At 37.6% G+C, this 26,705-nt stretch overlaps 2 protein-coding genes across 21 annotated transcripts; both read left to right on the forward strand.

Annotated features, from left to right (window-relative positions):
* The first annotated feature begins 719 nt into the window (after positions 1-719).
* tpd52l2b (tpd52 like 2b) lies at positions 720-20,623 on the forward strand. Of its 17 annotated transcripts, none has more exons than XM_044121975.1 (10): positions 739-980; positions 5,286-5,446; positions 7,462-7,610; positions 8,166-8,225; positions 12,870-12,917; positions 15,059-15,160; positions 17,250-17,276; positions 17,382-17,426; positions 18,328-18,376; positions 19,000-19,131. In XM_044121975.1, exons 1-10 carry the CDS (start codon positions 962-964, stop codon positions 19,039-19,041), a joined length of 702 nt encoding a protein of 233 aa, XP_043977910.1. In that variant the 5' UTR covers positions 739-961; the 3' UTR covers positions 19,042-19,131. The 17 variants fall into 17 exon arrangements, with proteins under 17 accessions (XP_043977999.1, XP_043977989.1, XP_043977910.1 ...); XM_044121998.1 differs by having other exon boundaries at positions 740-980; positions 18,328-18,422; positions 19,095-19,227; XM_044121957.1 differs by having other exon boundaries at positions 742-980; positions 19,095-20,623.
* A 1,114-nt stretch (positions 20,624-21,737) lies between these two features.
* On the forward strand, positions 21,738-25,985 carry ppdpfb (pancreatic progenitor cell differentiation and proliferation factor b). 4 transcript variants are annotated; one of them, XM_044122111.1, is made up of 5 exons: positions 21,738-21,834; positions 24,520-24,608; positions 24,686-24,763; positions 25,372-25,465; positions 25,534-25,985. In XM_044122111.1, the coding sequence occupies exons 2-5, from the start codon at positions 24,554-24,556 to the stop codon at positions 25,646-25,648; spliced, it is 342 nt and encodes a 113-aa protein (XP_043978046.1). In that variant the 5' UTR covers positions 21,738-21,834; positions 24,520-24,553; the 3' UTR covers positions 25,649-25,985. The 4 variants fall into 4 exon arrangements, with proteins under 4 accessions (XP_043978046.1, XP_043978053.1, XP_043978027.1 ...); XM_044122118.1 differs by having other exon boundaries at positions 21,752-21,834; positions 24,526-24,608; XM_044122092.1 differs by lacking the exon at positions 21,738-21,834 and adding an exon at positions 22,853-23,047.
* Positions 25,986-26,705: the final 720 nt, after the last annotated feature.

Here is a 26,705-nt window from a genome sequence, read left to right on the forward strand (position 1 = left end):
TAGTAATGTTTTCAGATTGAATTTGTATAAAAGGTGACGTTTTTTTCAGAGACTACCTGGAGATAAATCAGTGATTTATCTTTGTTTTCTTTTCTTAAATCTATGCATAATATTTTAAACCATAACACATGATTTATTTCATTTACCTTTGGGGTCAAAAAGTATTTTTGAATTTAATTGAATGCCTTCAGAAGTAGCAAAATGCATAAATTTACTCAAAACGACCTTATTTTTTGTTTTATAGAGCTCTTTTTTAATAGCTGCTCTCTCAGTTATTACCAGCATCACATATTTAAACCAAAAATTAGGAAAATTATTGTACTTTCAAATACCAGGAATAATTATTTCTATTTTTTACTGGCTTGACAAACGTGTGAGGTGGTAGTTTGTTTACTTTTTAGAATAGGAGGCAAAAATAAATTTAGGCATCCAGATGTTTTTCAAATTAAAACACAAAATAACTTTATCCTAAAAATTTTTTTTACCTGTGAACCAATAAAACATTTAATATTTTAATTAAATGAATTAGATGAAATAATTTAAAAACCTTAAATTTTCCTTACGTTTTTGGGTTGAACGTTTTCTATTGTGTTTGATTACAAAATATTTTGTGTTCTTCTACACATTCATTTAAATCAGTTTTGCCCAAAGTGCAAGTACTTTTAACTAGACGGTATAGCAAAAAGTAGTGGCGTTAACGGAAACGCTTTTATTTTGAAATGACGTCACCGGATGAGGATGTAAAGCAGTCGTTAGCTTGACAGAAAGTATCTTAGGCTGAGCTGGCTGTTGGTTGGGGCTGTTTTGACTCCGCTGGCTGTTCCTCATCGACGTCCTTCTCTACGTGGAAGCTGGTCGCTCTCTTCGGGGAGGTTTCCACACACCGAGGCGGAGGCTGAACACATCGATCTGCTTCAAGCAGAACCGACCAGAATAACCCAGAATCTGTAGAATTGACGCCATGGACCCAACCAGTCAAGGTAATTGTTAGCTTACCGAGCAAGTTAGCACAAGTCAGCTCTCTCCCTGGCTGAAAAAACGGCGTAAACAAGTTAAGAGCAGCTTGGTTTTTCATCCAGAACCCTGCATTAAAACAAAAAACCGTTTCCTCCATGTTGTTTGACTGTTGGACCGGGGAAGTAAGGGTGGGTGTTGGGAGGACGGACGGGCCCTCCGATCCGTGACAGGAACAGCAACAGCAGGTGGAGAGAAAGGAGGAGGATCGAGTTACAGATGTTAGCAGCTTCCCTGCACTGATTTCACTGACATTATCAGCTGATTCAACCCACTTTTTACCACCTGAGTCACTGGGGTCCATTATTTCAACACATCCGCTTGTTTTAGCCTCTGAATCTCGTTAAACGAATGAGTGAAACTGAGACCAGGTGCTGTTGTTTGGAGAGAAGGAAACTTCCTTTCTGCTGTGTCATTAACTCCAGCTGACCTCCACACAGCCACAGAACATTCATTTTAAAAAATTTATTGAACTTTATTCATAAAATTAACAAAAAACAGCAAGAGTGGAATATTGTGGGGGAAATTGAGGTGTAACAGCAGGAAAGTGACAGGATATCGAGGCATATAGCTTCACAAAGATAAAAATGTAAAAATAAACAAAATTAAGATTAACATACTGCGAAGTAGGGGCAAAATTACAATCTAAAATATTCCCAAAACAAGCAAAACAATGGGTATACACTAGAGGTCTTCAACATGAGGGTCGCAGTCTTAAAGAGGTCACAGAGATGCTGCAGGGGGTCATGAGGTTTCTGTTTAGACATTTTTGTGTATTTGTTACAAATTGGCATGAATCCAACATAACAAACTGATAAAAGAAGGTATAAAATAATGTATTTTAGTCAGAAATGCTAAATTCTGTTAATTATGATAAAAAAAGAGGATTCCAGATATTTTTCTAGCCTTCTTGTTGTGAGTGGTGGTTAATTATTGATGATGGGACCAGAGATGACATCATCCTGTAGTGTCAGAGAGCCGTTACCGTGAAACACAATTTTTAAATTGAAGAATACTTGACTGCAGGTCACATTTTCAATTAGCTCAGCATCTTGCGCGTTAGCATTACAGAAATCTTCCTGTGTGTATTCTAGATGATCTACTTCTTTACCTGAACTCTGAGCTTTCTAAAAAAGCAACCAACATGTTCCAGGATCGACGTTCGAAGCTCAAGGATGAAAGCAGCGACTTTATGTTCTGCTCTCTCTCACTGTCTTACAGCCTTTTGTCTCAGTGTCGTAGAAAATCAACTTTTTTTAAGATCAGATCTTATGTCGCCGTCGTTCTTCTGACTTTACCACCTCACTGATACTGAAAATAGCTAACTTTGGCTCAGTAGTAACTCCTATACTTGAAAGTGGTTTCCATGGCGACTCGGTTTGCATTTACTGACTGTAAAAATGTTTTTCTAGTGAAAAATAATAAAAAAAAGATAAAAATCCAAACAATATAAGCAGCATAGAGAAGAGAATGATACTATTGTCTGAACCAAGAAGTAATTCTGATATTTAAAATCGGGCCATTTTCAGTGGACCTCTGCCTATTTCTGTTCCATTATCTCGCAGATCTTTCTGTGGAGCGTAATTTAATTTTATTTGTTAAAAATGTGATTCTTCACAGACATTTTTTTCTCATATTGCATATCTGAAATATTCGAAAGAAACGCCACTACGAAAGTTGAAAAACCAGGTGCTATGCTAACTGACGCGCTATTGGCTGGCGATATGAATAGGATGTTTAATTTATTTATTTGTTACTTTCAGACAGTTGTTGTATGTAACTATGGCAACAAGGTGTTTGTTTCTTGTTCCTTTTTTATTTTATTTTTTACAATTGGGTGTAGCTGGTTAGCATAAAAAACTTTAATTTCTAAAGAAAGTTTAATACTGGAACTGGAAAACATTTTAACAACGATTGTTAAGATGGATTATGAAGTTTCTGTAACCAAAATTGCATTTCAGAAAATTTAACAAGGAAAACAGGCAAAAGTTTAGGACTTGTGTGGGAGGAAAAAGTGCAAGGTAGCTAGTTTGTGGTAACTACCAGGTTTCAAATGTTTTTGTTTTTGCTTGTTTTTTCTCAAAATGCAGATTTTTCATAAAAAAAAATCATGTGGTTTATTGATTTATAGCTTATTGTGACAGGCTTAAACATATCTCATTCTCTAATATCTCAGATTAACGAGGGGTGGGAAAAAGCAAAGGAGGTGGATTAGCAGAGCTAGCTATAGTGGAGATGATGCTGTTGAGTATCATCTGTGCTTTGATAGATCAACAGTCTTCAGTCAGAGGCTTCTTCTGATTCATTGGATGACTGGCTGCTACTGGAGCGTAGAAAACAGAAGGTAGAAGAGCTTGGTGTTCAGTGGGTGTGGAGGATGACCTCACTCGCTCCACACCTCAGACAGGTTAGTCTGCTGCCAAACAGGTCCACCCATTTACAGCTTTAGCATAAATCTAACCCAGTCAGCTTATTGTAAAAAAAGGAAATCATTAAAACAATGAGCATTTCTGTTCCTGGATCCGTGTAGCTCAGTGTTTTAATGTTATTTTTTGTTTTTATCGGGTTTTCCTGTCTGAGCTGGTGACGCCTGTATACCTTACAGGTGGAGTCTCTGTTTGCTGTCCAACTATTAGATTACTGAGCTATCTGCAGATGATCCTGTCGTTTCCCAACATCAGAAAATGTTCAGCTGTTTTGGCCTCGTCACAATAAATCAATTAATCTCAAGATGAATTAAAACTAGCTCAATCATTTCCATTTGTAGGATTTATTGTTTTTATCTTTCTACCTAAAACTGGATGATAAAAGTCTTCAGTTTGTTGTTTTGGTCTCAACCAGCCTGTATTTCAATTTATTTGTTGTTTCTGTTGTTTTTGTTTATCTATTTAGGATATTTAAATGTCTTCCTGTTCCAGTGTTTAATGTTCATTAGAAATGTAGTTTTTTAATCTCTGAGAATGTATTCTTGGATTATTATTATGCCACTACCATTCATATTACTTGAGAATGGTTTTAAAACAATATTATAATTTATCGGAGTAACATCTGAACTTTAATGAATGGCCACCATTTTCCCTGAATCTCTGGTTCAGTCGTCTTTGCTGCGTCTGGTTTTTATGTTGCATTAACATTTGGTTGTGTTGTGCAGGTTAAAGCTGCCTGAATCCCATTTCGGTGTCGTTTTGCGTTTATTGGAGACGTATTTTCTCCTTTCTTGGGTTCTGTTGCCCCCTCTGACTCAGCCGAAGCAGCTAAAATTAGTCTTCAGGTAAATGACTCGACACTTATTCAGTTCCGTAGAGCAGCTATCAGACCTGCATGGCTGCACTGCAGGAATCCTGGACTCAGTATTTTAAGGTTAAGGAATCCTAATCAGGGCACACTAACAGTTTCAAACTATGCATTAATAAAGAATTAATGTGTTCATTAAGGCTTTAACTAACGATTACTCTAATAAATGATTAATCGGTCGATTATTCTGATGATTGAGAAATTAATCTGATTTTTTCATTTTACCACAGAAGCCTTTTTATGCAATATATTCAAAGATTAAAATAAACAATTCAATTCCTTTCTTAATTAAGAAAATAAACATTTTGGTTTGTTTAAACCAGGTGAAGCTAAAACTACCACTTGAGGAGTTTTGGCTAAAATATATTTACAGACAAACAGGTTTTTATCTAAAATGCAAAATGTATATATATATATTTTAGTTTAATTACTGCTCTGAAATGACGTATCTTTAGCCTGTGTAATCCAGTTAATGATTAATCGATTTAGTTGACGATTATTTCTAAGTATTTATACAAAATGCTTATTATATATTATATACTTGTATATAATCCAGATATGTTTAATTAATATTAAAGATTTCTGACCAAAACTGGCAGCAACACACAATTACAAATCAAAACTACAGATATCAAAACCTGATTAAGATACAGTACAAATAATAAAATAAAAATAACATCAATGCTAAAATAGGACTAAAATACACCATGATATTAATCAAAGCATTTTAAAAAATACCTTATTTACAAACTGATTAAGAGTGGGCTTAAATACAGTAAGAGGGATCATTTCCTTCAACTGAGTTGAATCCGTAATCGATTAATCGCGATTAATCGATTCAGCAGTAATGTAAGCTGCTTTCTTAATGTAGTTTCCTTTATAAATGTGAATGAAGAACATGTGGATCCTTTAAATTTTACTCTTTCTGTAATGTTTTCTAATCTTTTTTTTCTTTTTCCCATCATCCGTTGCTGCAGATATCAACCTGAACTCTCCTAACAAAGGCAACAGCATGGATCGCTCAGACAACATGGCCGACGTTCAGGCGGAGGGCGCGGCGGCGGCGAACTCTGCTCTCCCTCTGCCACCCGGCCTGACGGAGGAAGAGGCCGAGGAGCTCCACCTCGAACTGACGAAGGTCATGGACCGATTACCACAACGGTGTCCAATGTAGGGGTCGCGGGCCATTCGTGGCCCGTAGGCTGATGCTATTGCAGCCCCCTGACCACAATTCAAGAGCAAAAAAGGACAAAACTATAAGTTTTAAATTAAAACCTGCTTAGAAAAATATTAGATGTGCCACGCCCCACTTGTAGGTGATGACAAAAATGGGAGACAGACGAGCAGATCCATATAAACAATAATTTATTTTATCCAAATTATGAACCAATGCTGCTTGTTCCGGTCTGGTCTGGAGGCCAATCAGCTTCCCTAATGGAAAAAGACCCAGCAATTCAACTGAACATCTAGATGACAATTACAACACTAACAGACTTTGCTGCCTTACCACAATCACCCATTCAATCCCCGCCAACAGCTCACCCACTCTAGCCACTGGAGAAGCCTATAAGAAACTTGTAGAGAAGGGGAATGAAAATTAAATACATTAAATGTAGGGGCAACGTGCCCTGGATAAATCATCTGCCACGATATTACCTGAGCCTCTAATATGGCGGATATCCAGGCAATAAGGCTGCAAAAACAACATCCATCGCATCAATCTGCGATTCGGACACTGCAGTGAATGCAAAATGTTAGTGGGTTGTGATCGGTACAGACCTCCAGAGGAACACTGCCAGAATCCAGGTCTACCTCAGAATGACCTAAAGCCCAAATTAATGCCGCTGTCTCTTTTTAATGAATAGTTCACCTGAAAATGGTTGAATTTTTTTAGACTAGAAACTCACAGGTCGATCAACCCCATCATCATCCTGCTGAAATGAAACGGCACCTACATCACTGGCATCCTGGTGCAGGTCGAAAGGATGATCCAGTCGTGGAGACCAGATTTGACATGATCAAAAGCTTTCTGACAGGAAGCTGACCAGGTGTACTTCACCTTATCCTTCAGCAAATCTGTCAATGGCGAAACCACCGTAGAAACGTTCTTACAGAACCTGCGGTAGTTCCCCACGAGACCCAGGAACCGCTGGAGTTCTTTTGTTGTGGTTTGTACAGGATACTGCAAAACTGAAGTTACTTTGGCTTCCACTGGATGCACGGCCCTTTGCCCCACCACCTTACTCAGACAGGTAGCAGTGGCCTTAGCAAACTCACACTTGGACAAGTTAATGGTCAGATTTGCTTCAGCCAGTCCTTCAAACAGCCAGATGTTCGTTCACTAAAAACCACCACAAATAAAGAATCCAGATTCCTCAGTGCATCAGAATTTTTCAACCTGCCAGTCGACAAACTCTCATTAGGTGGAATTACCTCGTCGTTTCCAGGAGCAGACAAGAAACCCAAAGTAACTCCAGAGACGGTCTCATCAACCTGTGAATCCTGACTGTAGTGTGGTTTTAATAAATTCACATGGCAGAGTTGTGTTGACTTCCTGCGCCTTGTCGTCGACAGCAGATAGTTTTGATCTGACAGTTTGTGCAGAATGTAAATGGGCTGTAAATTTATCCTGAAGGGGAAGCTGAAAAAACAACGAAGAAGTAATTAAATCAAAACAAAATCTCCCATTAAACTCCTGCTGATGTTAAAGTCAAGCAGAAATATGTTGATGCTACAAATATTAAAATATCAAACAAATATTACGTACGCTGGACGGCCTTTCACTAAAGGTATTAAATTGTTTGCATCTTTTCATGAATTTTCAATGTTTAAATGAAAGATGTGCAAAATGTGGAATTCTGTTTTTTCCGATTAATCGTCAAAATAATCGATAGAATAATCAATAACTCAAATAATCATTATTTGCAGCTCCAGTTACGAGGTTTTCTGGCTCATTAATGTCTAAAACTTTAAAGCCTTTTTGGCTAAAATTCAACATTATTTCCACATTCTGATCCACAGACACAGCAGGTTCTGGTTCTGGTTCTGGTGAAGATCTGTTGAACGTTTAAAACAACTTCAGCCAAAGTGGTTTTTAGAGTCTGGTTCTTGGAGAGGATCTGCTGCAGGCTGAACTGTGCGGTTCTGATTCAGGTGGAGGAGGAGATCAACACGCTGCGCCAGGTTCTGTCCGCTAAAGAGAGGCACGCCTCGGAGCTGAAGAGGAAACTGGGTCTCAGTCCGCTCAACGAGCTCAAGCAGAACATCACCAAGAGCTGGCAGGACGTCCAGACCTCACAAGCGTACGTACCAATAAACCGGTCACCTCTCTGGTTCTGGTTCCAGAGGGTTCGGCTCATAAACCCAGAAAGTGTTTGTGTTGTTTGCAGATGGATAATTTTAATCTCTACCTCTCTTTTAAACAGGATTTCCTTTGTAGAATAAAAGCGCCGAGGTTATTTCAGTCTGAGAATATTGCTTTTCAGCATTTATTACTTTCCTGCAAATTTTTTCTAAGTATTAAAGTTGAAACTTTTGACTTCCTGTGCAGCTGTTGGAGAATATTACTGCATTATTACGGTCTGGGTCTGGGTCCACGGTCTTATGCCAGTTTGGAGAACAAGAATTGTTGCAGTATATAAGATAAGATATGAATCTTCACTCTGTGGAAATATTGCCAACATCTTCCAGATGAGTTAAGACTAAAGATTTTAACCCCCCAACGCTTTAATTCCTTCAGTCAGGAAGTTGATTTGCAGCGTTTCGAACCTGAACTGTTCGTAGCGACGCAGCTTTAGCTTTGCTGCGGCCCCCTGCTGGACGGCGGCGGCGTAACGCGCTCCTGTTTCTGTTTGTAGCTACGTGAGAACCACAGAGAAACTGGGCGAGTGGAATGAAAGGGTGACCAGTTCAGATTTGTGAGTTTTACCAACTGTTTGCTGCTCATCTGGGCGCCGCTGTTTGCTCTCTCACGCTCCGACTCACCCCCAGTGCCTCACTCCTCTCACCTTCTAACCATGTTTGCAGTGGCTGCTGTTAAACACCAGGTGTTTTAGAGTCGCCGTGCATGTTTGTTAACCTCAAGCCTCCTCAGTATAACTGCATTAATCTGCTGATTTTGTTTGTATGAAAATGTAGCTTTAAGTGCAACAGTCTGACTTTGGATCTGCTCTTCTGATGATTCTCTTGGTCATTTGCTTCAACTTGTATCACAGAAGTGAGATTCTTTCTTCTTACAGTTCTAATAAAAGCAGAATTGGGTTGAAATCTGACTTGTTTTTCCACTTTCCCATTAGTTCACCCACTAAGGCTTGATGTGCTGTGGTTCCGGAGCATCTCTGGATCCTTTAGTATGAATCAGTTGTTTATCTTGGATCAGCAGATGACTTCCTCTCTCTGGATCAGCTGTTGGCTCTTCCTCTTAGATTGATGACATGTTTCCTTGTCTTTCCTCCCTGGACAAACTCTGGTGGATATTTTCAGCTTCTCAGTCTCAGTTCTGGTAGCAGACGGTGTCTTTCCAATCTGAATGCTGCCTTTGAGTCATCACTGCGAGCGTAAATTTATCTCCTGATTTTAATGCGTCCAACTGCCGTCGGTCTGACTGCTCACGGTTTCTCACGGTTTCCTCTAATTTGTCTGTTTTGTAGACTTTTTGTTCATAAAGGTTTTGGTTGAGTTGTTGCATGTTTGGACAATTTTTTCCCTTCGCTTTTGGATGTTTTTTTACTTTCAGAAAGTTATGATGAGTTCCTGCAGCATTTACAACAAACGGTCAGAATCTGCAGAATCTGAGGTCGGTTCTGGTCGGAGCTGAGACACATTCTTCACGTCTCAGTGTGATTTATGCAAGGAGGGCGGCATAAAGGCCAGTTTGTCTTTAGGGAGTTGCAGTGAGTGTTTGGACACCCTGTTTATCTGGACAGAGGAAAACCTTTGGAGCAGAACGGGGCTAGCTTAGCTTGATGCTAACGTCCAACTGCTGCGTCGTGTCCCAACTGGAAAACATTTTTAAAAACAAAGGATATTCAAAGTGAGGCTTGGGGGCCATTTGTAGCCCCTGGACTGATTTTGTGCAACCAAAAAAACTTTATTTAAATTAAAATTTCCTTACAAAAATGTTAGATGCATCAACATTTCCAAGCTTTCTGGTTTCCTTGTTATGGCGACTAGAACCACGTCGACTCACTGACTCTAAAACGCACCTTGGTGCACAAAAATCTGCTTTTAATTAATGTATTCAAACTCTGCTAAATACATCAAGTGTTTTCAAATAAAGACGGACAGATCCTGTTTTTATTGCTGAGAATAGATTAAATATTTTTTCAGTTTTTAATCATTTTAGCCCAGAATAATAAGCAAACTGGATGCCTTTCATTTAACAAGGAAAAAATTTGTTTTGGATTTTCAATTCCACTCCTACAAAAAATATCTGGTTATTTTATTTGTTTGATTAAAATAGTTCACACATATTGATGAGTAGATAAAAAAGCACAATTTCTTAAAGAGATTTTAGTTTTAAAAAATAATTTTTCAGCTGTTGGTTTTGGCCAACCTGACAAAGTTTGGACATCCCTGGTTTAAGCGTTGAGTTTATCTGCCAGACTTGCTAATAAACTGGACAGAGCAGCTTTAGATTTGATAGATGTAACTCAGCAGGATGTAGCTAACTGGTCTGGTCTCTGATTTAACATCCAGCCACCAACACCACCTGCTCTACGTCTGTGGTTGCTCCCAGAAACCAAGATGGCCGATTCTTCTTTTGTTTGCTGTTGAGATAATTGTGGATTGTGTCTGTTTGGTGAAAAATGTAGGACAGGAGAAGCAGGCAGGCATGAAGCTCTTTATTTACCGTAACACACACACACACACACACACACACACGCACACGCACACACACACACACACACACCCAGTGCAGGAAAATGTGTCTGTATCTCTGACACACTTTGTTCCCCAGTGCCCTCCCTCACTGGTCCCAGTGACCAGACAGGACGCGCAGACTGGACTAACTGGGACGAGAGGAAAAGAATGTGAGATACAGAATGACAGATGAGGAAGAGGAGGGAAGTGGAGTCCCAAGAGAACCAAATAAAAATGGCAGAGAGAAATTCACAGAGCACAAGTCATAAAACTCTGTGATTTAATCGTTATTATTTATAAGGTTGAAAAGTTAGGACAAAATGTCACAATTTTTTTTCTTACTTCTCATGTTATAGTTTAAAAATCTTTTATAACAGAGTGAAGAAATTAAAACAAGCAACTAATAAGTAGGGTGTAAAAGTACACAAAAATCACACTGTTACAACAGACAGTTATATTTTTAGTTAAGAGAATAAAGTTGTAGTATTAGTTGAAAAAATTCACTATTACCAGAAGAAAGTAAAAACCTATTTAAAAAAGAAAATCTTCGATGGAGATATCCTGATCTGACGTCACGTTGTGTTGAAATGAACTCAGTAGTTTAACAATCGTTTCAAAGTCCTGCTGCTAAGGATGACTTGGTGCTGATGTGTTAAAATATGAAGTTTATTTTTAAAACTGATACCAAAGTATAACATCAAGATGCTCAACATTCTTCAGTTTAACTGTTTGGAGTATTACTTCATGCTCCTAACATTACGACTTTATTCCCGGATGAATTTATTCCAGCCTCATTCCGACCTCATCTTAGTGTTTTTCCAACTTTATCCTCGTATTCTTCAAACTTTGTTTTTTTTGTTATAACTTCATTCTCACACCACAAACTTGTCATGTTGCTACAACTTAAGTCTTGTATTATCAGGACTTTTATCGTACGACTTTTATCGTACGACTTTTCGTAATGTTACGAATTCATTCTCACATTTTGAACACATTCTTGTAATTAAAAAAAAAAAACTTCTCTTGCTTCAGACTTGAATAATTTTTCATTTCTGAAATGAATTTGATGTTTTGTCCAAAAACGTATCAAACTATCTGCAGGTTTATGTTGGTTTTGCTGAATTGTTTTTAAAAGACATATTTGTTTTAGTACAAGCATAAAATAATGAAAATCGAGTTTCCACTGCTAGTGGGAATGTCAGTCTTGGATATATTGGTGGCCTTGATAAGATGTTTGTTGTATTGAAGTTCACATTTTCCTATCAGTTTGAAATAAGTGTCGTCTTAAAGTTTAGCAGCTTTTTCGTGGTCTTCATGTTTTCGACCATGCGGTCTGTTGGAGAGCACAGTGGAGTCCTCATTCAGCAGGAACGCACCCTCATAAGTCCAGCTCAGACATTTATAAGCAACATACTCCCTTCCTCTGTTCAGACTGTTTTCTCTGAAACAATTACAGCACAGATCTGCCCAGTGTGATGCTGTGCTGCTGTACTGTAAGCTGCTTTGTGCTAATGGAGGTCAGAACATACAGACTCGTCTTGTCCTTGCTTTACATCTGTATTTGGACCAGAACCAGAATCAAAACGATGGTTTTCATGCAGTAAAAGTGAGGCAGTAAATGGTGTTTTCGTTCTATTTTATCACTCCTCACTAATGAGTGAGTAAGTTGGTGTTTTGATCTGCTAAAGCATGAATCATTAGAGTATAAATGTGGGAGGATTTCCCTTCCTGCTTTTTCAGCCGTTCTGCTCCACGTTGTTATCTTTGCCCTCTTGGCTTCCTGAGACGTGGAGCTGGTCAAACCGCCTGTTTGTTTGTCACACAGTCAAAGACCAGCAGTTATCTGAAGACAGAACGCTGATAGTATTCAGGAAAGAAAAAAAACAGACAGGTTTTAAAACAAAAACTTATTACTCAGCAGTTTTATTCAGGAGCCATGCACTCTAATCTTTTTGTTTTTGGTTAAATATCAGCGTCTTGTGAACAGCAGCATGGAAAAAAGGACAGAACTTTAAGACTGAAACGATTACTCATGATTAATCGTTTACTCAAATAACAGTCAACTAACTGAAATGACATTACTTCAGTTGGGCTGAAACAATTAAGTGGATTAATCGTGATTAAGCGATTATTCAAATAACCGTCAACTAATTGCGTAACTACTTGTGAAAAGATATAACTTTGTAAGGCTGAAACAATTAAATGAAATCTGAGGAATGTGCCAATTTTGTTTCCAATTAATCGTCAAAATAATCAATAAAATAATAGTTTATCTTTTTTTCATGTTAAAAGGGTGGTGAAATATGATATCAGTTGTAATATTAGCAATATTAATATTTGCCACCTGTACTGGCCCAAAGTTTCCTATTGGTGCATCACATATTAAAATGTTACTTGCATTTTTTTTTTATTTACGAGGCAGTGAGAAGAAATGTGAACATTTTGTTGTATCCTCAAATACTTCTTTGCTTTATTGTAGTTGGGAAAATGATTTTCATTTTTTTAGATTAAAACTGTTTTAAAACGGGAAGTAAAGCAATGCTGCCTCCACACACTTTGGTCTGCTAATGGGGTAAATAAATTAATGAATGACTGTTTTATAGTTGTATAGATCTGTACTGAGCGTTTTTCAGGTTTTAGGATTATTGTTCATTATGACTGTCTTCCTTTGTGTCATTATCCCGCTGTTGTGTCTTCAGATATCTGTCTGCCTCAGCCACTTTGGATGACATTACCCACTCTGAAGCGTGAGTTAATCCTTTTTTTTAGTTTTTCTGCTTGTGTTTGGCTTTGTAGATGAGCTAAGGTTTCTATGAGTTTCATTTTGGGAGCTTTTTTGTCCATCATTTCTCTGCTGTCCTTGCTCTGTTTTCTGTTTCTGTTTGGTCCAGTATTTAGCTTGGGTTCACTCAGGTTCTGGTGTTGGAGGCCATGTTGCACTTAGGGGATGGTGGACTCTAAATAAATAACATATGACTTTAATTTAGGCTGTTTGTTTATTAAGCAGCCGTTTGGCAGGATGCTGAAGGTTACTGAGGATGATGATGTTGCTCAGATCTGGAGAATTAAGATTTAAACAAAACACTGAATCCACGAGGACACATCTTGGATTATATTCCAACTCTGGTTTCCTGTAATCCACCACAGTTTTGTGACATTTTCTCTCTAAAACTGCATTGATGTTCAGGTGACTTGTCCATATGATCCCAGATTACAATAAAACCTGAACTCTGTGCGCAGTTATTAGACAAATATCTTCACCCAACATATTTTTCCTAACTCAAAGCTGGATAAACTTGAATGGTTAATGGATTTAAAGTGGACGTATTATGAAAAATTCACATTTTAAATGTTTTGTTCTTCCATTTGGGTTTCTACTCTGCAGCCCCAAGTGCTTAAAAAACTGTTTTTTGGCAGCAAGTTCATGTTTTTTGGTGTCTGGAAAATAAGACATTTCAAAAACCTGTGGAATGTGATGTCAAATCAGCAGGCACTGCCCGTTACCCAGCATCCCCAGCGGAACTCTTCCCGTTACCCAGCAACCCCAGAGGAGTTCCAGCATGTTTGGTCAGCTGGTTTTACCATTGTATGGCTGCAGGAAAAGACAAGTGTTTTGTTGTTGACTTACCATCCAGAAACGAATTCCTGCATTCTTGTTGATTGTGCAGGAGTCTCCTCTTCTGCTTTTCAAAGATGTATGGTTGTATAATTACGCTTCTGTTTGCAGCCATTTTCACTTGTGAGTGTAAACGCTGAGTTGAGTAGGATAAAAAGTTTTGGTGTTAGGATGAGTTTTTTTTTGCCTTGTTTGTTTTTTCACACAAATCACATGATCAACAACTGGATGTTACTACTGCTGGAAACCACAAAGAAAAACACGACAGGAAGTCGTTTATGAGGATGATGGCGTGACATGGATTATCATGTGAACAAACTTATTCACTTGTGATTCTAGTTACATTGATATTTATTGAAAACATTGCAATTGCTAAATAAAATTTCTTCAACATCAGCAGACTATCTACAGCTAGTATGAGCTGGACTGCAGGCATGAAATATTTAGGATGTTCACGTGTCATTTATCCGTATCAATAAACCGAAAGTTAATCACAATCATTACTGAGTAATACTGATGTTTCTCATATCATGCAGATGTACTTTCATATTTTACTTTCATGAGTAATTGAGTTTTTTTTCCCATCAACCAATTTCTCTGTTTGGCTTTTAATCCCAGATTGGAATGTGAAATTCTGCAATATTTTTCTGAGTTTTGTGTTCAGTAAAAATCAAATAAATTTCAGTGCATGTCCATGTTGATGCATAAAACAGGAAGATCTTGTGGGTTAAAAACTGCCCTCATTACTGAACCCACAGCAGCTTTTTTCCTTTATTTATATTTTAGCTGTTGAATTAAAGCAAAGTTTGGTTTCATTATGCTAATACTTGGTATTGTCATGCTTTGCATGTTTAACCAGTTTGATGGACTCTTAACTTCCCCTAATAATCACTCCTGATTAATATTTGCAGTAGCTCACAGAGTAGAAATATGAAGGTTGATTAGAAGTTTTCTGACTGTGCAGCTATTTCCCTTTCTGCTACTGCTATCATTTTGTCCAGTCTGCTTGAGCCAATGTTTGTTTTCTTTAAAAAAAAAGAAATGTTCATGGATTATAGAGGAAAAACTGTAATAAAGTTGTCAAAATGGCACATAAACTATTTTTTAATGTATTTTGTCTATGAACTGAAGTTCCCACACCCTTTTTCCTTATTTTGCTTCACTCTCCCGTCAGCCATGTTGCTAACTTTCTGTATCCTTTGGTTTTTCCTTCATTTTCCACAATCTGGCTCCATCTTGCTTGTTCATCCTCGCTGTTCTCTCTTTCTGCAGATACAAGAAGACCCAAGAGACTCTTTCTGAGGCGGGACAGAGAACGAGCGCCGCTTTCAACACGCTGGGCACGGCCATCAGCAGGAGGCTGGGCGACATGAGGTACAAACAAAATGGCCGACATCACCTGACCTACTGGTGGAAAAGTTAAAACAAAGCTTTGTAGCTGGTGAATCCCAGTAGAAAACAAACTTATACACATAAAACCATCTAAAAGGTGGAGGTGTTTGGCTTTCAGGTGAAATTTACGGAAAACGTAAAAAATTCAAGCTACTCTTATGTGTGACGCACATATCAGGATATAAGCGTTTCTTATCTATCGATAATTATTGATTATTTTTAGGTTATAAATATCTGAAATGCAGCCGACCTGATGGAGTGACCTCTCCTGTTTTCACTCCAAGTTGTTTTTTTCTTTTTAAACAGTTAAGAGGCAAAACTTTAAACTGCTGCTGTAGCAGTTGCCCAGCAGGTTGTTGCTAGGCAACCGAAGTTGGTGTGGGGGGCCTTGAAACTGCTTCCTCCCCAGCAGGTTGTTGCTAGGCAACCACAGAGTGAGTGGGTTGGTTAATTCTGCTCACTTTGCTTTGCTCGCCTCTAGAGGTTGAACAGCTACATCTGCCGACATCTGTGAATATTATTGATTATTGAATATTCTACCAGATGTATTATTGATACAGCAGCAAAAGGCGAAAGTTCCCACAATCCAAGGTGAAACCCAACAAACACAATAGAGACAACAGCAACAAGACTTGAACATTTTTCACTTCTCTTGGGACAGTTTTCCTTTGACTGGTCCAATATGAAATCATAGAACCCTTGAACGGATTCTTCTAATAATCTGTTTTTTACGCATTTACACCATGTGACTTTTTCAATCAAAATGGCGGAACCATTTTGATTGAAGGAAGGAAGATGTCTGGAAATATTTTGGATTTTAAAAACAGGAAGACGGTAATAAATTTTTTTTGCCTATTAATTGTCACTTTTAAGTAGATAATAGTAAAAATATTTTGAGCTTTTCTGGGCTTGTGTGAATCCACCTGTTAAATACCAGTTCTGATGAGAACAGACGCTGTATCTGCTGAACAGATGAGCAAAAGCTTCAGTAAAGAAATTTCACCCTAAAACCAAATATTTCACATTTTGTTCCTGTTTTCCACCCGAGCGTCCAGCTGGCCTCCTCATCTCTGTTTCTGACCGTCCTTGTTGCTGCACGCCTGCATGTACAAGTCAGATCGTTTTAGTTCTGCATGAAACTCTAAAGTCTGGGGTGTCCAAAGTGCGGTTCGGGGGCCACTTGCAGCCCCTGGACTGATTTTGTGTGGTCCGGATTTATTTATTTATTGTTTTCCAATTATTACAAAACGATCTCACAAATTAAAATATTTGTTACAGCACAAACTGTTCGTCTTTTAAAGCCATCTCTTTAAATTCATGCTAATAGGATGATGTTTATCCAGTTAGTGCACTCAAATCTGGTTTTATTAAATATTTTTCAAAGAGAGGGCGACTAAATAATGTACTACTGAGAATACACTAAAACTTTCAGTTTTCTTCAGTAAAAATAAATTTAGTAAAATATTTTTTGTTTTTCTATTAAGGAAAACGTGAAACCATGAAGTTAAATTCCTATTGACTATTTTCCTTGTTCAATCAAATATTTAATGCTCAGTTTATTATTTGTGATAAAAAGTTTGGACGCCCTGCTTTCTAAATGTTGCTGTAGTGGAAATATTTAAATTTTTAACGTTTTCAGAGTGAAATGAGAAGTGGAAGTTGTTTAGTTTCTCCTTTCTGTTGTTATGATTCCTTCACTTCTGTCTTGTTTGTTTTATATTTTTATCTCACTGAACCGGTTCTGGTGTGAAACCGCTGCTGGTGTTTACATAAAACCAGTTTACTCTGAACGGTTCTTATCTGAGCGTCAGAACAGCAGCCAAAATGTTTAAAAATGTTACATTTTTGTTGTGGTTTTCCTTCATTTTAGACAGAAAAACAGTAAAATTCATGATTTTACTGATTCTGGATCCGCAGCAAACAGCTTCTGCTCTCTTTTCTGCCTGCCGTTCCTTTTTCTGCTGTTTTTCCGTTTTTTTGTCCCGTTCCGGTTTCTGTTTGCTCTGGAGCCGTTGCCTCACGTTGTCGTCTTGTTTTTGTTTTGTTTATTGCTGCCCCGGTTCGATTGCAGAGCTCTGCCTTTCTCTAACTCCTTTAGGTAAGGCTAATGTTGGTTCAGATCAGGATATTCTTTAAACTTGGAGGCATTTTAAGCTTCGCTGTGTAACTCTTGGATTTTCTCCTTCCTTTAATGCTTTCAAAGTAGCAACTATTCCATTCGCCACTCCATAAGTATGCCGGCCATGAGGTAACGTAACCGACGAGCTCCTCCTGATGTTTACAGCGTCTTTTATTTCATTACCAAGCTTGTTTTTCTCTGATAGATTAGAGATTAAATTTGATATTTGCTTATATAGCATTTAGTTATTTTATTTTTTGTTTTCTCCATCTTATTTCTACACACATTTGGGATTTTAAGATCATTTTAATCAATTAATTTAGATATATTTTTGATATTATGTTTTATAATGTATTATTTTATAGAATAGATTGTATTTATAATAAATTCAAATATGTATTTAATTTTTATTTCCATTTAATTATGAACTATTTTTATTTTTATGTTTTTTTTCTCAGTCTTTCTTTCAGTATGATTAAATCTACAGTGATTCTTATATTTTATTTATATTTGATATTTTATTTATTTTATATATATTGCTGTATTTATTTTGGTATTATATCTTTTATACTTTTTAGGATATAAAACCTATAATATATGCTAATAAAATTGAATAATTTGAAATATGATTTTGCATACATAGCTTTCATTTTAAATTTTATAGTATATATAATTTTAATTTATTTGTTTAATCATTTATTTCATCTATGTTGTTGGAGTAGATATATTTTTTAATTAAATAATTTATAGAAATTCTGTTTATTATGTAGCCAAATAAAATTGAATAAAAGTATATTTTAAAATATTATTCTGTTTTATTTACTGTTTAATTTCATATTATTCACAACTAATTTTGTCTTAAGGCAAAAAGTAGATTTCCAATAAAAACATTTAATCTTGAGGATCATTTTATTTCTGCTCTTGTTTGTTTTCCATTTTCCTGATGTGTGTTTCAGTTTGATAATTGATTATTATTTATTATGATATCAGACTTGATATTTCTAATTAACTTAATGTTTTTGCTCTTTAGAAACTCTCCAACCTTCAAGTCGTTTGAGGACAAAGTGGGAAACCTGAAGGCGAGTAAAACCGCAGAAATTCACCACAAACATTGAAATGTTAAGAGTTAAGTATTTTTATATATTTTCTTGTTTTTACACTAAAAGTCAATGAAAAATTGTCCATAAGTTCTCATGATAATATGAGCAAAATGAAATGAAGTTTGCTGATCAGGTTTTAGTGGCTACCACTAACTAAAAGTTATGGTATGTTGGTTGACCTTTTATGACCTCTGGAAACATTTATATTATAACATCTTTAGAATGATAGCAGCACAAATAAAAAAAAAATAAAACTTTGCAGCACAAACATTTGACCCAATTTTGTTGGATTTGAAGCAGGTGGTGCAGCTGGTCGACCTTCTGACCTTTAAACTTTTATTAATATCTTCAAGGTAACAGATAAAAACAAAATATCATTGCAGCACAAACGTAGCGGAGTTGATTGACACCAACTTTTAGATTTGAAGAGGAGTGGGCGGCTGGTTGACCTTTCATGACCTTTGGGAACTTTTATTAATGTGTTTAAAATTATGGCGGCACAAAAGAAATTGCAGCACAAACATTTGATGCAGATTTTGTTAAATTTGACGAAGGTTGTGGGTCGGACTTCACTCGGGTCTCTCATCTGTCGCCGTAAACAGGAAGCAGGAAGTGCTGAGTCAGCGAAGCGTCACAATCATTAAACACTCGTCCATTTCCTGTTCTTGTCTTCGTGTTTCCTGTTGGTGCTGCGCAGCATAAGGTGGTGGCACCCAGAGGGAACGGAGACACCGTCAGCTCCCCGACCGACACCACCCCGACTCAGGACAACCCGCCCTTCTGAACCCACCGCACCGCCTCCTCATCCTCGCTGCCATCTTCCTCACGACCTCAGACTGTACTGTTATGGAGCCCTGACCTCTGACCCCTTCAGCAACACTCTGCATTTTGTCCTACGATCTGTAAATCCTGTTATCATCTCTCATTAAAATAATAATTTTGAGCCAGAAATCAGAAAAAGAAACTAAAAAATGTTGTTTTTCCTTCTTTTTGAACATCTGTGATCCTCACTAAACGTTCAAAACTTTCACTTTTCCTGCTCTCACACTGTGAGCACATATTCTGTCTGTTTCCTCTTTAAACGCAGAATTTTGCTTCGCAGTTTGATTGAGGAAATCTTCGGTCTCAGCATGTTTGTCTCACCTCACAAACCCTGCAAGCAGCCACATCACACCTAAAAACTCACAGAAAACACCCAAGTTGTAAAAACTGCACCCATTTTGTATTATAAACTATTTTACACTGCTTTGCATAACGTTTTTACATAATTTTTATCAATATGTATAAATATATATGACTATATTATATCGTTGGTGGTAGTAATCAGGGTTGACAGCAGGAAACAAACAATAGTGGGTCAGTTTTTCTCAGTTAGTTACATTAATCAAACCGAAGCAACTGGGAATAAATAAAAGAAACTGGTTTTAATTTCAACATTTTCTCCATTAATCCAACCCTGGTTTGTTTCTGCTCGTCTCGTCTGCTCAGATTTAGCTTAAAGAAGAGGAAAACTTTACAGGTTTTCTTCACTTTGGTGTCAAATTAGAAATATCTCACTCTGCTTTTTGCCAACTGGTACGTGAATGCACACGTTAGCCGCTGCTAGTAAAAACAAACTAAATTTAATGGCTAAAAATGCAGAAAATCTGTTTTTTTTTCTGAGCCTGATTAAAAAAAGAGGAATACATTTTGTTTTGCTCAAACAAACTTTGCATTTGCACCATTATGAAATATTTTCCTGCAGCATTTCTCTTCCCTTAAGTGAAATGTCTTTAAGAATTAGAAACATAACTTCTCATCAAACTGCTTTAAGTCTATTTCGTTGTTACTTTTTTTTTGGTAGATTGTTTTTCTTTTTCGAGAACTTAACTTGTACGCCTTCAATTGAAGTTGCCAACGTTTGAATTATCTGTTACAGAATTTTCTTTTCCAAATGAGAAAAACTGTGATTTAGTTAGAAATGTTTTCCCCACTGATTAGAAGATTTAGATGAACCTTTTCTGCATTTATTTGATTTTTTTGGAAACGGCCAAACGAGAACGGTGTACCTTTATGTTTTTGTTTTGTTTTGGGTGCCAAGGGAAGTGCAGCTTTACTCACTTTGGGTCCCGGCTTCGTCTCTGACTGGAAAGTGATGAGATTTGGGAAATCATGCTGAAATAATTAAAGATCTCTGGTTTTGTTGTACATGTGTAGAGATCAATAAAGCATTCCTTTAAGTGAAAACCTGATTTTGACTCCATATTTTATGCTTTTTTTTTTTTTTTTTTTAGATCTGTTCTGCCTTGTTGAAGCACCATAACATAATTTCCAAACAATCTCAAGTTTAATGAATTTACCTTGTAATTATGAGAGGAAACATTTTTCTTATGGTTATTTAGATCTGGGTGAATGTATCTTTTAAATAGCAAGAAATAAGCGTTATAAGATCTATGATATATATTTACTACCTTTTGCTACAAAGATTCTTTTTACTTTTAAAAAAAGCCCTAAATTTGTTCGTTCTTTTTACTTTTTAAAAGTAAAAAGAACAATTTTATACCCTAAATTTGTTTTTTAGACGCTTCAATTTCACTTGGTTAATTTCACCACAAGATGGCGGTATTTGCAAAGTTATTTTGATTGGTACAGGACAAAAGCTGAACAGCTCCGGATGTGACTCATGTTGCATAGTCACTCAACCTGTGAGTCATATTTTTAATTAATCTCATATTAGTTGCTCTCCTGTCGCCGGACGTTGAAATACTATAACAAGCATGACATTGTATTTCCTATGATGTATTAATGAAATATGCTGTAAATTAGATTATAGTGGAATTAAGTTACACTAGTAATCCAGTAGTAAATTGTATGACTAAATTCATGCTGAGAACTGTTTAAAATTTAGTACAAAGTGTGATATCTGTGTTTCTAACTGTCTTTGTCATGTTGTTTTTGTAGATACATAACAGAGTGAGCGCTCTTAGTTGCAAACTATCTTTGACGCATTTTAAACCGGTCACCATGCCAACAACAATTTCGACAGTTAGGGAAAAGTAAACGGCTGATGAACAGAGAGCACTGAATGTACATTATGCAATTTGTATCTTTAACAGCTTTTGTTTATTTGTGTATTTATGTTTTGGTTTTTGTTTTTAATCTTTTTTCTATTTTCTTTTTTAAAATAAGAACGGTGGGTCAAATGATGTGGTTATCAACTTTTTAGCTTTGTTAGCTTAGCTACATGTTAACTTTAATCTCTTTTTCACCAGCATTTAGTCAGTGAATGAGCATTTGTTTAGCATAATATTCATATATCTAACTTGTCTCTGTTTATTTTTCTTTTTTACCATATTTAAAGTTGAGTCAGATTCAGCTGGATTCCCCCAGATTCTCCTAGAATCCCCTAGATTCCCTCAGATTCCCCCAAATCTGCCTAACTCTTCTCAGTGAAGAAGGTGAGCAACAATGTGATTAATGACATGTTAATCAGCATCATTACAGAAAGTGTATGGAGATTTCTCTGTGTCCCTTGTTCTTTTTAATTTTAATTTCACAACAAACCTAAAATATGTATTACTAATAATTGTTATAAAATGATAATAAAACATATTTCTGTCTGGACTGGACAGTTTGAAAAACAGGTACTGTACCTTAACCCAATTTCCCTCATAACTTTTTCCCTCTTGTTCTCCTAAATTAAATTAACAAAATGTTCAAAAATCTGCTATTTTCATCACTTAGAGGTGATGATTAATATGAGTCAATGTAATTTAAAAATTACCGGTATACATGTTAGAAGTTATAATTTTATCTTACATTGTTACATTTAAGTGTCTGTTTAAATATATATATATTTATATATAAATTTAAACTTTTAAAATTATATTTAAATTAAAAAATACACCTATATTTGACTTTTAGCTAATTTTTTTAATCTGCTTTTAATTTTGCTTCAAATAGTGAATTACAATGTATTATAGAGCCCCTTCATTTTTTGCAAGCTCTGGCAAAATTGTATTAGTCAATTCATGCAGCATCTTTAATATGATTGTTTTTCTGCTACAACTCAAGGTTTTTGTAAGGTTTTTCCATGTATTTTAATATCTTGTTTGTGAGATAGTTTAAGTTTTTTAACTTTTTATATAGGATACAAATGGACCACAAACTTATATGCAAAATACAAAAGTAAAACAGGTCAATCATTTCATTCTATCCCTTCTAAGACATAAACACAACTTCTGTAAGAAGTAAAGAAAGAAAAATGCATTCGAATTATTTGGACTATTTTTGAGTTATTTTCGCCGGGTAATAAAGTCGTCTGATAGGCTGAAAAATTCCTGGCTGCGCCCCTGTGTATACGGTTATGCATGTCGCTGCTATGCTTGGCTGTGGGTGTGTGGAGCCATGATGTAACGATTTTTTTTCCTGCTTCCGTCGCTCCTCCTCCGTTGGGTGACGTCACCCATTTCGCAGTATAAAAGTTCGAGGACCCTCCCTGGCCTCAGAAAAGAAGCATCGTTGACATCCTCTCGGACCTTGGAGGGTTACATTTACCCAAAACCTTTTTTCAAATGGGCCCCGTCGCCTAGCGTTTGCTCCCCCCATCCTCGCCGTCTGAGTTGACTTGGGTGCTACAGAACATCAGCACATCGTCTGGGTTAAGTAAAGGTGAGTTTGTTTTAAGGTCAGAAAATGGTGGAAAGGGCTTCTTTCCCCTCGGCGAGGCGAGCTAACGGCTGGAGGCTAGCGGCTGTACGTCAGTTAAAAATGAGAAACAGATAAAACTGTTTTCTCCCTTTGTCGTTGCGGTACCCGTTGTTGTTTTTTAATAGTTAACGCATTTTAAAATAATTTTTAACGGTCTATCAAGCTAGGTTGTATTGTAACAAACGGACAAAATGGTCACCGCAGTTTTTAGGGTTATTGTTGCTCTGACCCAGAATTTTCCCAAGCAGAAGCTTAATTCAGACGAGCTCCGTGTGTTTTACAGTCTACAGCCGGTCAGAACCTGCTGTTCTTTGTTTTGGTTCAGCATTTGCGTTGAATGTAAAGATGTCGGTCTGGTGCAGTGACTGTTTTTAATGTAAACACCCCCTTCTTCTTCCTCCTCCTCTTCCTCACTGCAGAACAGTGACAGAGACGTCATGATGAAAACAATGAAGTTTATGGTGCAGAACCTAAATCTGCTCCTCCACAGCCTGTTCATGTTTGGTTTTAAACGATAAACCCCCGTTTTAAATGTTTGTGTCAAAACAGATTAAATAGAAAAACCCAGGTCAGTTCTGACTGGAGCTCAGTGGGACATTAATGAATAAATGTTCCCATTGTTCATTAATTGCACCAAACTACAAGAGGTTTTCTTTTTTATTTTAATTTGTATCATGTTCTTTGATGGATTTCATTTGGTGGTGTTGCCATTATCTTAAGCCTTTAAGTTGATCAAAATCTAAACTAATCTGAGGTTGGTAGACTCTTTATTTTTAGGAATCTGAAACAAACATTTTTAACCCCATTTTTAACCTTACTGTACAGAACTAAAAAAATACACACATTGTATTGTCTTTTATTAACTTCTTGTCAATGGCAAGACCAAAGTGTAGAGAGAAGAAAATAATATTGCATTTTATTTGGTTTTCAAAACACCCAAGGACACTTTGCAACATTTTAAATACAATTAAACAGTTAAAAAAATGGCGATTAAAAACATGAAACTAACAGATAGCGCGACCCACTTTTGGAGGCCTTGAGTCCTCGACGCGGCCGTCGCAGGTTCGATTCCTGGACCCGGCCGACGTTTCCTTCCCCCTATCCTGTCAGCCTACTGTCATATAAGGGACACTAGAGCCCACAAAATACTTCCTGGAGGGAAACAAATACAATAAAAAAACACAAAATTAACAAAATAACTAAAATCAGAGCAAAAACGTCAAGTTTTCAGTCGAGCAGCGCGGTGGCGTCCACTCGATGTGGACAACAAAATGAAAATAGGAGCACAAGCATCAACAATATAAAAATGGCATAATCAAGTTTTTCACAACAAATTACAGTTACAGAGTTTCTGTTGGCACCTACACGCTTCTGTTTCATGACTCTTTAGTGAGGCCTCATTTAGTGGAGGTGAGTAACCGAGTCTGTTCCAGTTCCAGGTTTCCATCAGTCACCAACTCCTGAAAAATGGCAGCCATTCCAGCAGGCGGTTCCCTCGTCGCGACCACCGACTACTACCGAAGTGAGTCCATCCGTCCACCTCCGCTGGCCGTCTCACTGTATGTTTAATCACTAATTAACATTTACCTCCCCCTGCAGGGCGCATCGGCTCTACGTCCAGCAGCAGCTCATGCGGCAGTTCGGAGTACAGTGGGGAGGTCATCCCTCACCATCCAGGTAAACGGCTTCAAACGTGGCTTAAAGCTGCAGGTTCACTTTTATAAAGACTGTTAGTTTTTTACATGCGAGTTAACTCACCGTGTTGTCACAAAATGAAACGGATAATCTGTTAAAAGATCCACCTCCTCCCTGAGCTACTATTGCTGTCGGAAGAAATGCACTGTAATGCAGTCAAGAGGAAGGGCCTAGCGCTGTCAATCACCCTCATGTTCTCACTGCTAAACATAATGGCAGAGAAAGAACTCAACTTTAACTGCAGCAGAGTTACAGACTGTTGCTCAGAGATTAAACTTTCACCCAGAAACCAACCTGCCCACATGTTGGGGTTTCTCTGCTAACGTTGCATCAGTTTCTACTGCTGTTGCCACAGAGAATGAAGTCATTTCTGCTAGGTTGTAATGATGCCAGGAAGTTTTTCTTAAAGCAGCCGCACCCATCCAGATCACTTCCTGCTGGTCAGAAACACGCAGTGTACGTTTAGATCCGGAGTCTGAGCTGCTCATTCATCCTGACTCGGCTGTAGAGCTCAGCAGATGGTTACGCCACGCAGGGCAGGTTGTGGTTTCTCTGGTTCCGCTGCGTTAAGTGCTGCTCTGTCTCTCCAGGACTTCCTAAGCAGGATTCTGGCCATTGGTGGTCCAGCTTCTTCTTTGGGAAGCAGCCGGGGATGACGCCACTTACCGAGGAGGCGCAGCAGAAGTAAGTATGAAGCCGCCTGAGCCGTTCCTGTTTTATAGATTCGTTTTTCTAACCGCCACCTCTGCCAGGGTGGGGGTCTCTGGTGCCGTGACGACCGGTCAGATCACCTGCATCGCCAAGGAGATGGTGCTGCAGCGGCAGGCGAGTGAGAGCAGCGAGGCAGGAAGCCCCACCTCCTCGTGATCCTGTGACTCCTGCTGGTCACCCTGGGGAGAACCGGACCAACTGCCAACGCTAGGCGACGGAGATCGTCCCATTTACAACTTCTTCTTTTGTTTTGTTTTTTTTTCTTAATAAATGTTCGTGGTAGTAACGGCTGCGTTTTCTTTTTGGGGTTTTTTTCATGTTTTTTAACATAATTTTTTAACGACTAAAAACGACAAAAAAAAGAAACGGAGCTCGTTACCATTTGTAACGTTTTGCTTTGTAACCTCGTCACATTGACACCGTGGTGCATACCTTCATGTTTTTGTTACCCTTGTTATATTGCAAACGGAATAAAGTAGTCTGTTGCAGCCAGCGCCGCGTTGGTGTCCATGTCTGTCCGTTAAAACCATCAGAATTTAAAGTTTCTGGATCTTCAGAATGCAGAGAGGAATGTTCCCAGTTAAAAAATGGTTCATTTAGTTCAATGAATTATTCAGATTACAGTTTCTAAGGAAACTCAGCCGTTCACTTCCTGGACAAACATGTAGCGACAGTGGAGAGGGAAAACTCCCCTTTGAACCTGAAAACTACTTGTCAGATTCAAATAAAAATAAAAACTCGTCTGAGAAATCAAGCAGTTGAAATAACAGCAAATGATGCAAATAGTAGGAGGGAAACAGTCAGTTTGTCCTGCAGCAGATTATCAGAGCAGCTAATGTGGATCCATCTTACACAATAGTTTTGTCCTTGTATGCAAATATTTAATTTATCATTTTTATCATGGCTTAAAAAAAGTAGGATATTTGGAGAAGTAGGTCAAGGTTCAGACGGCTTTACAGTGTTGAACTGTTTGAACAACCTTCAGGAGGAGAGCGAGTGTTCGCTGGGTTTGGTCCAGGAACTAAACAATGAAAAGTTGTTCTTCCTGCTGGTACTGAACTCAGTGACTCCATGTTGTGTAACTGACTCAACGCTCCAGGTTGCTGTGTGCTTCTTGAAAACTCACTAAAAACTGAAGTTACAGACAATTTAAAATTAACTTAATTAACTTAGGGTGACCAGATTTGGGTTTCTGAAAAGTAGGACACTTCTT

The sequence above is a fragment of the Gambusia affinis genome, linkage group LG01 (genome assembly GCF_019740435.1).
Source record: "Gambusia affinis linkage group LG01, SWU_Gaff_1.0, whole genome shotgun sequence".
Taxonomy (NCBI): Eukaryota; Metazoa; Chordata; class Actinopteri; order Cyprinodontiformes; family Poeciliidae; genus Gambusia; species Gambusia affinis.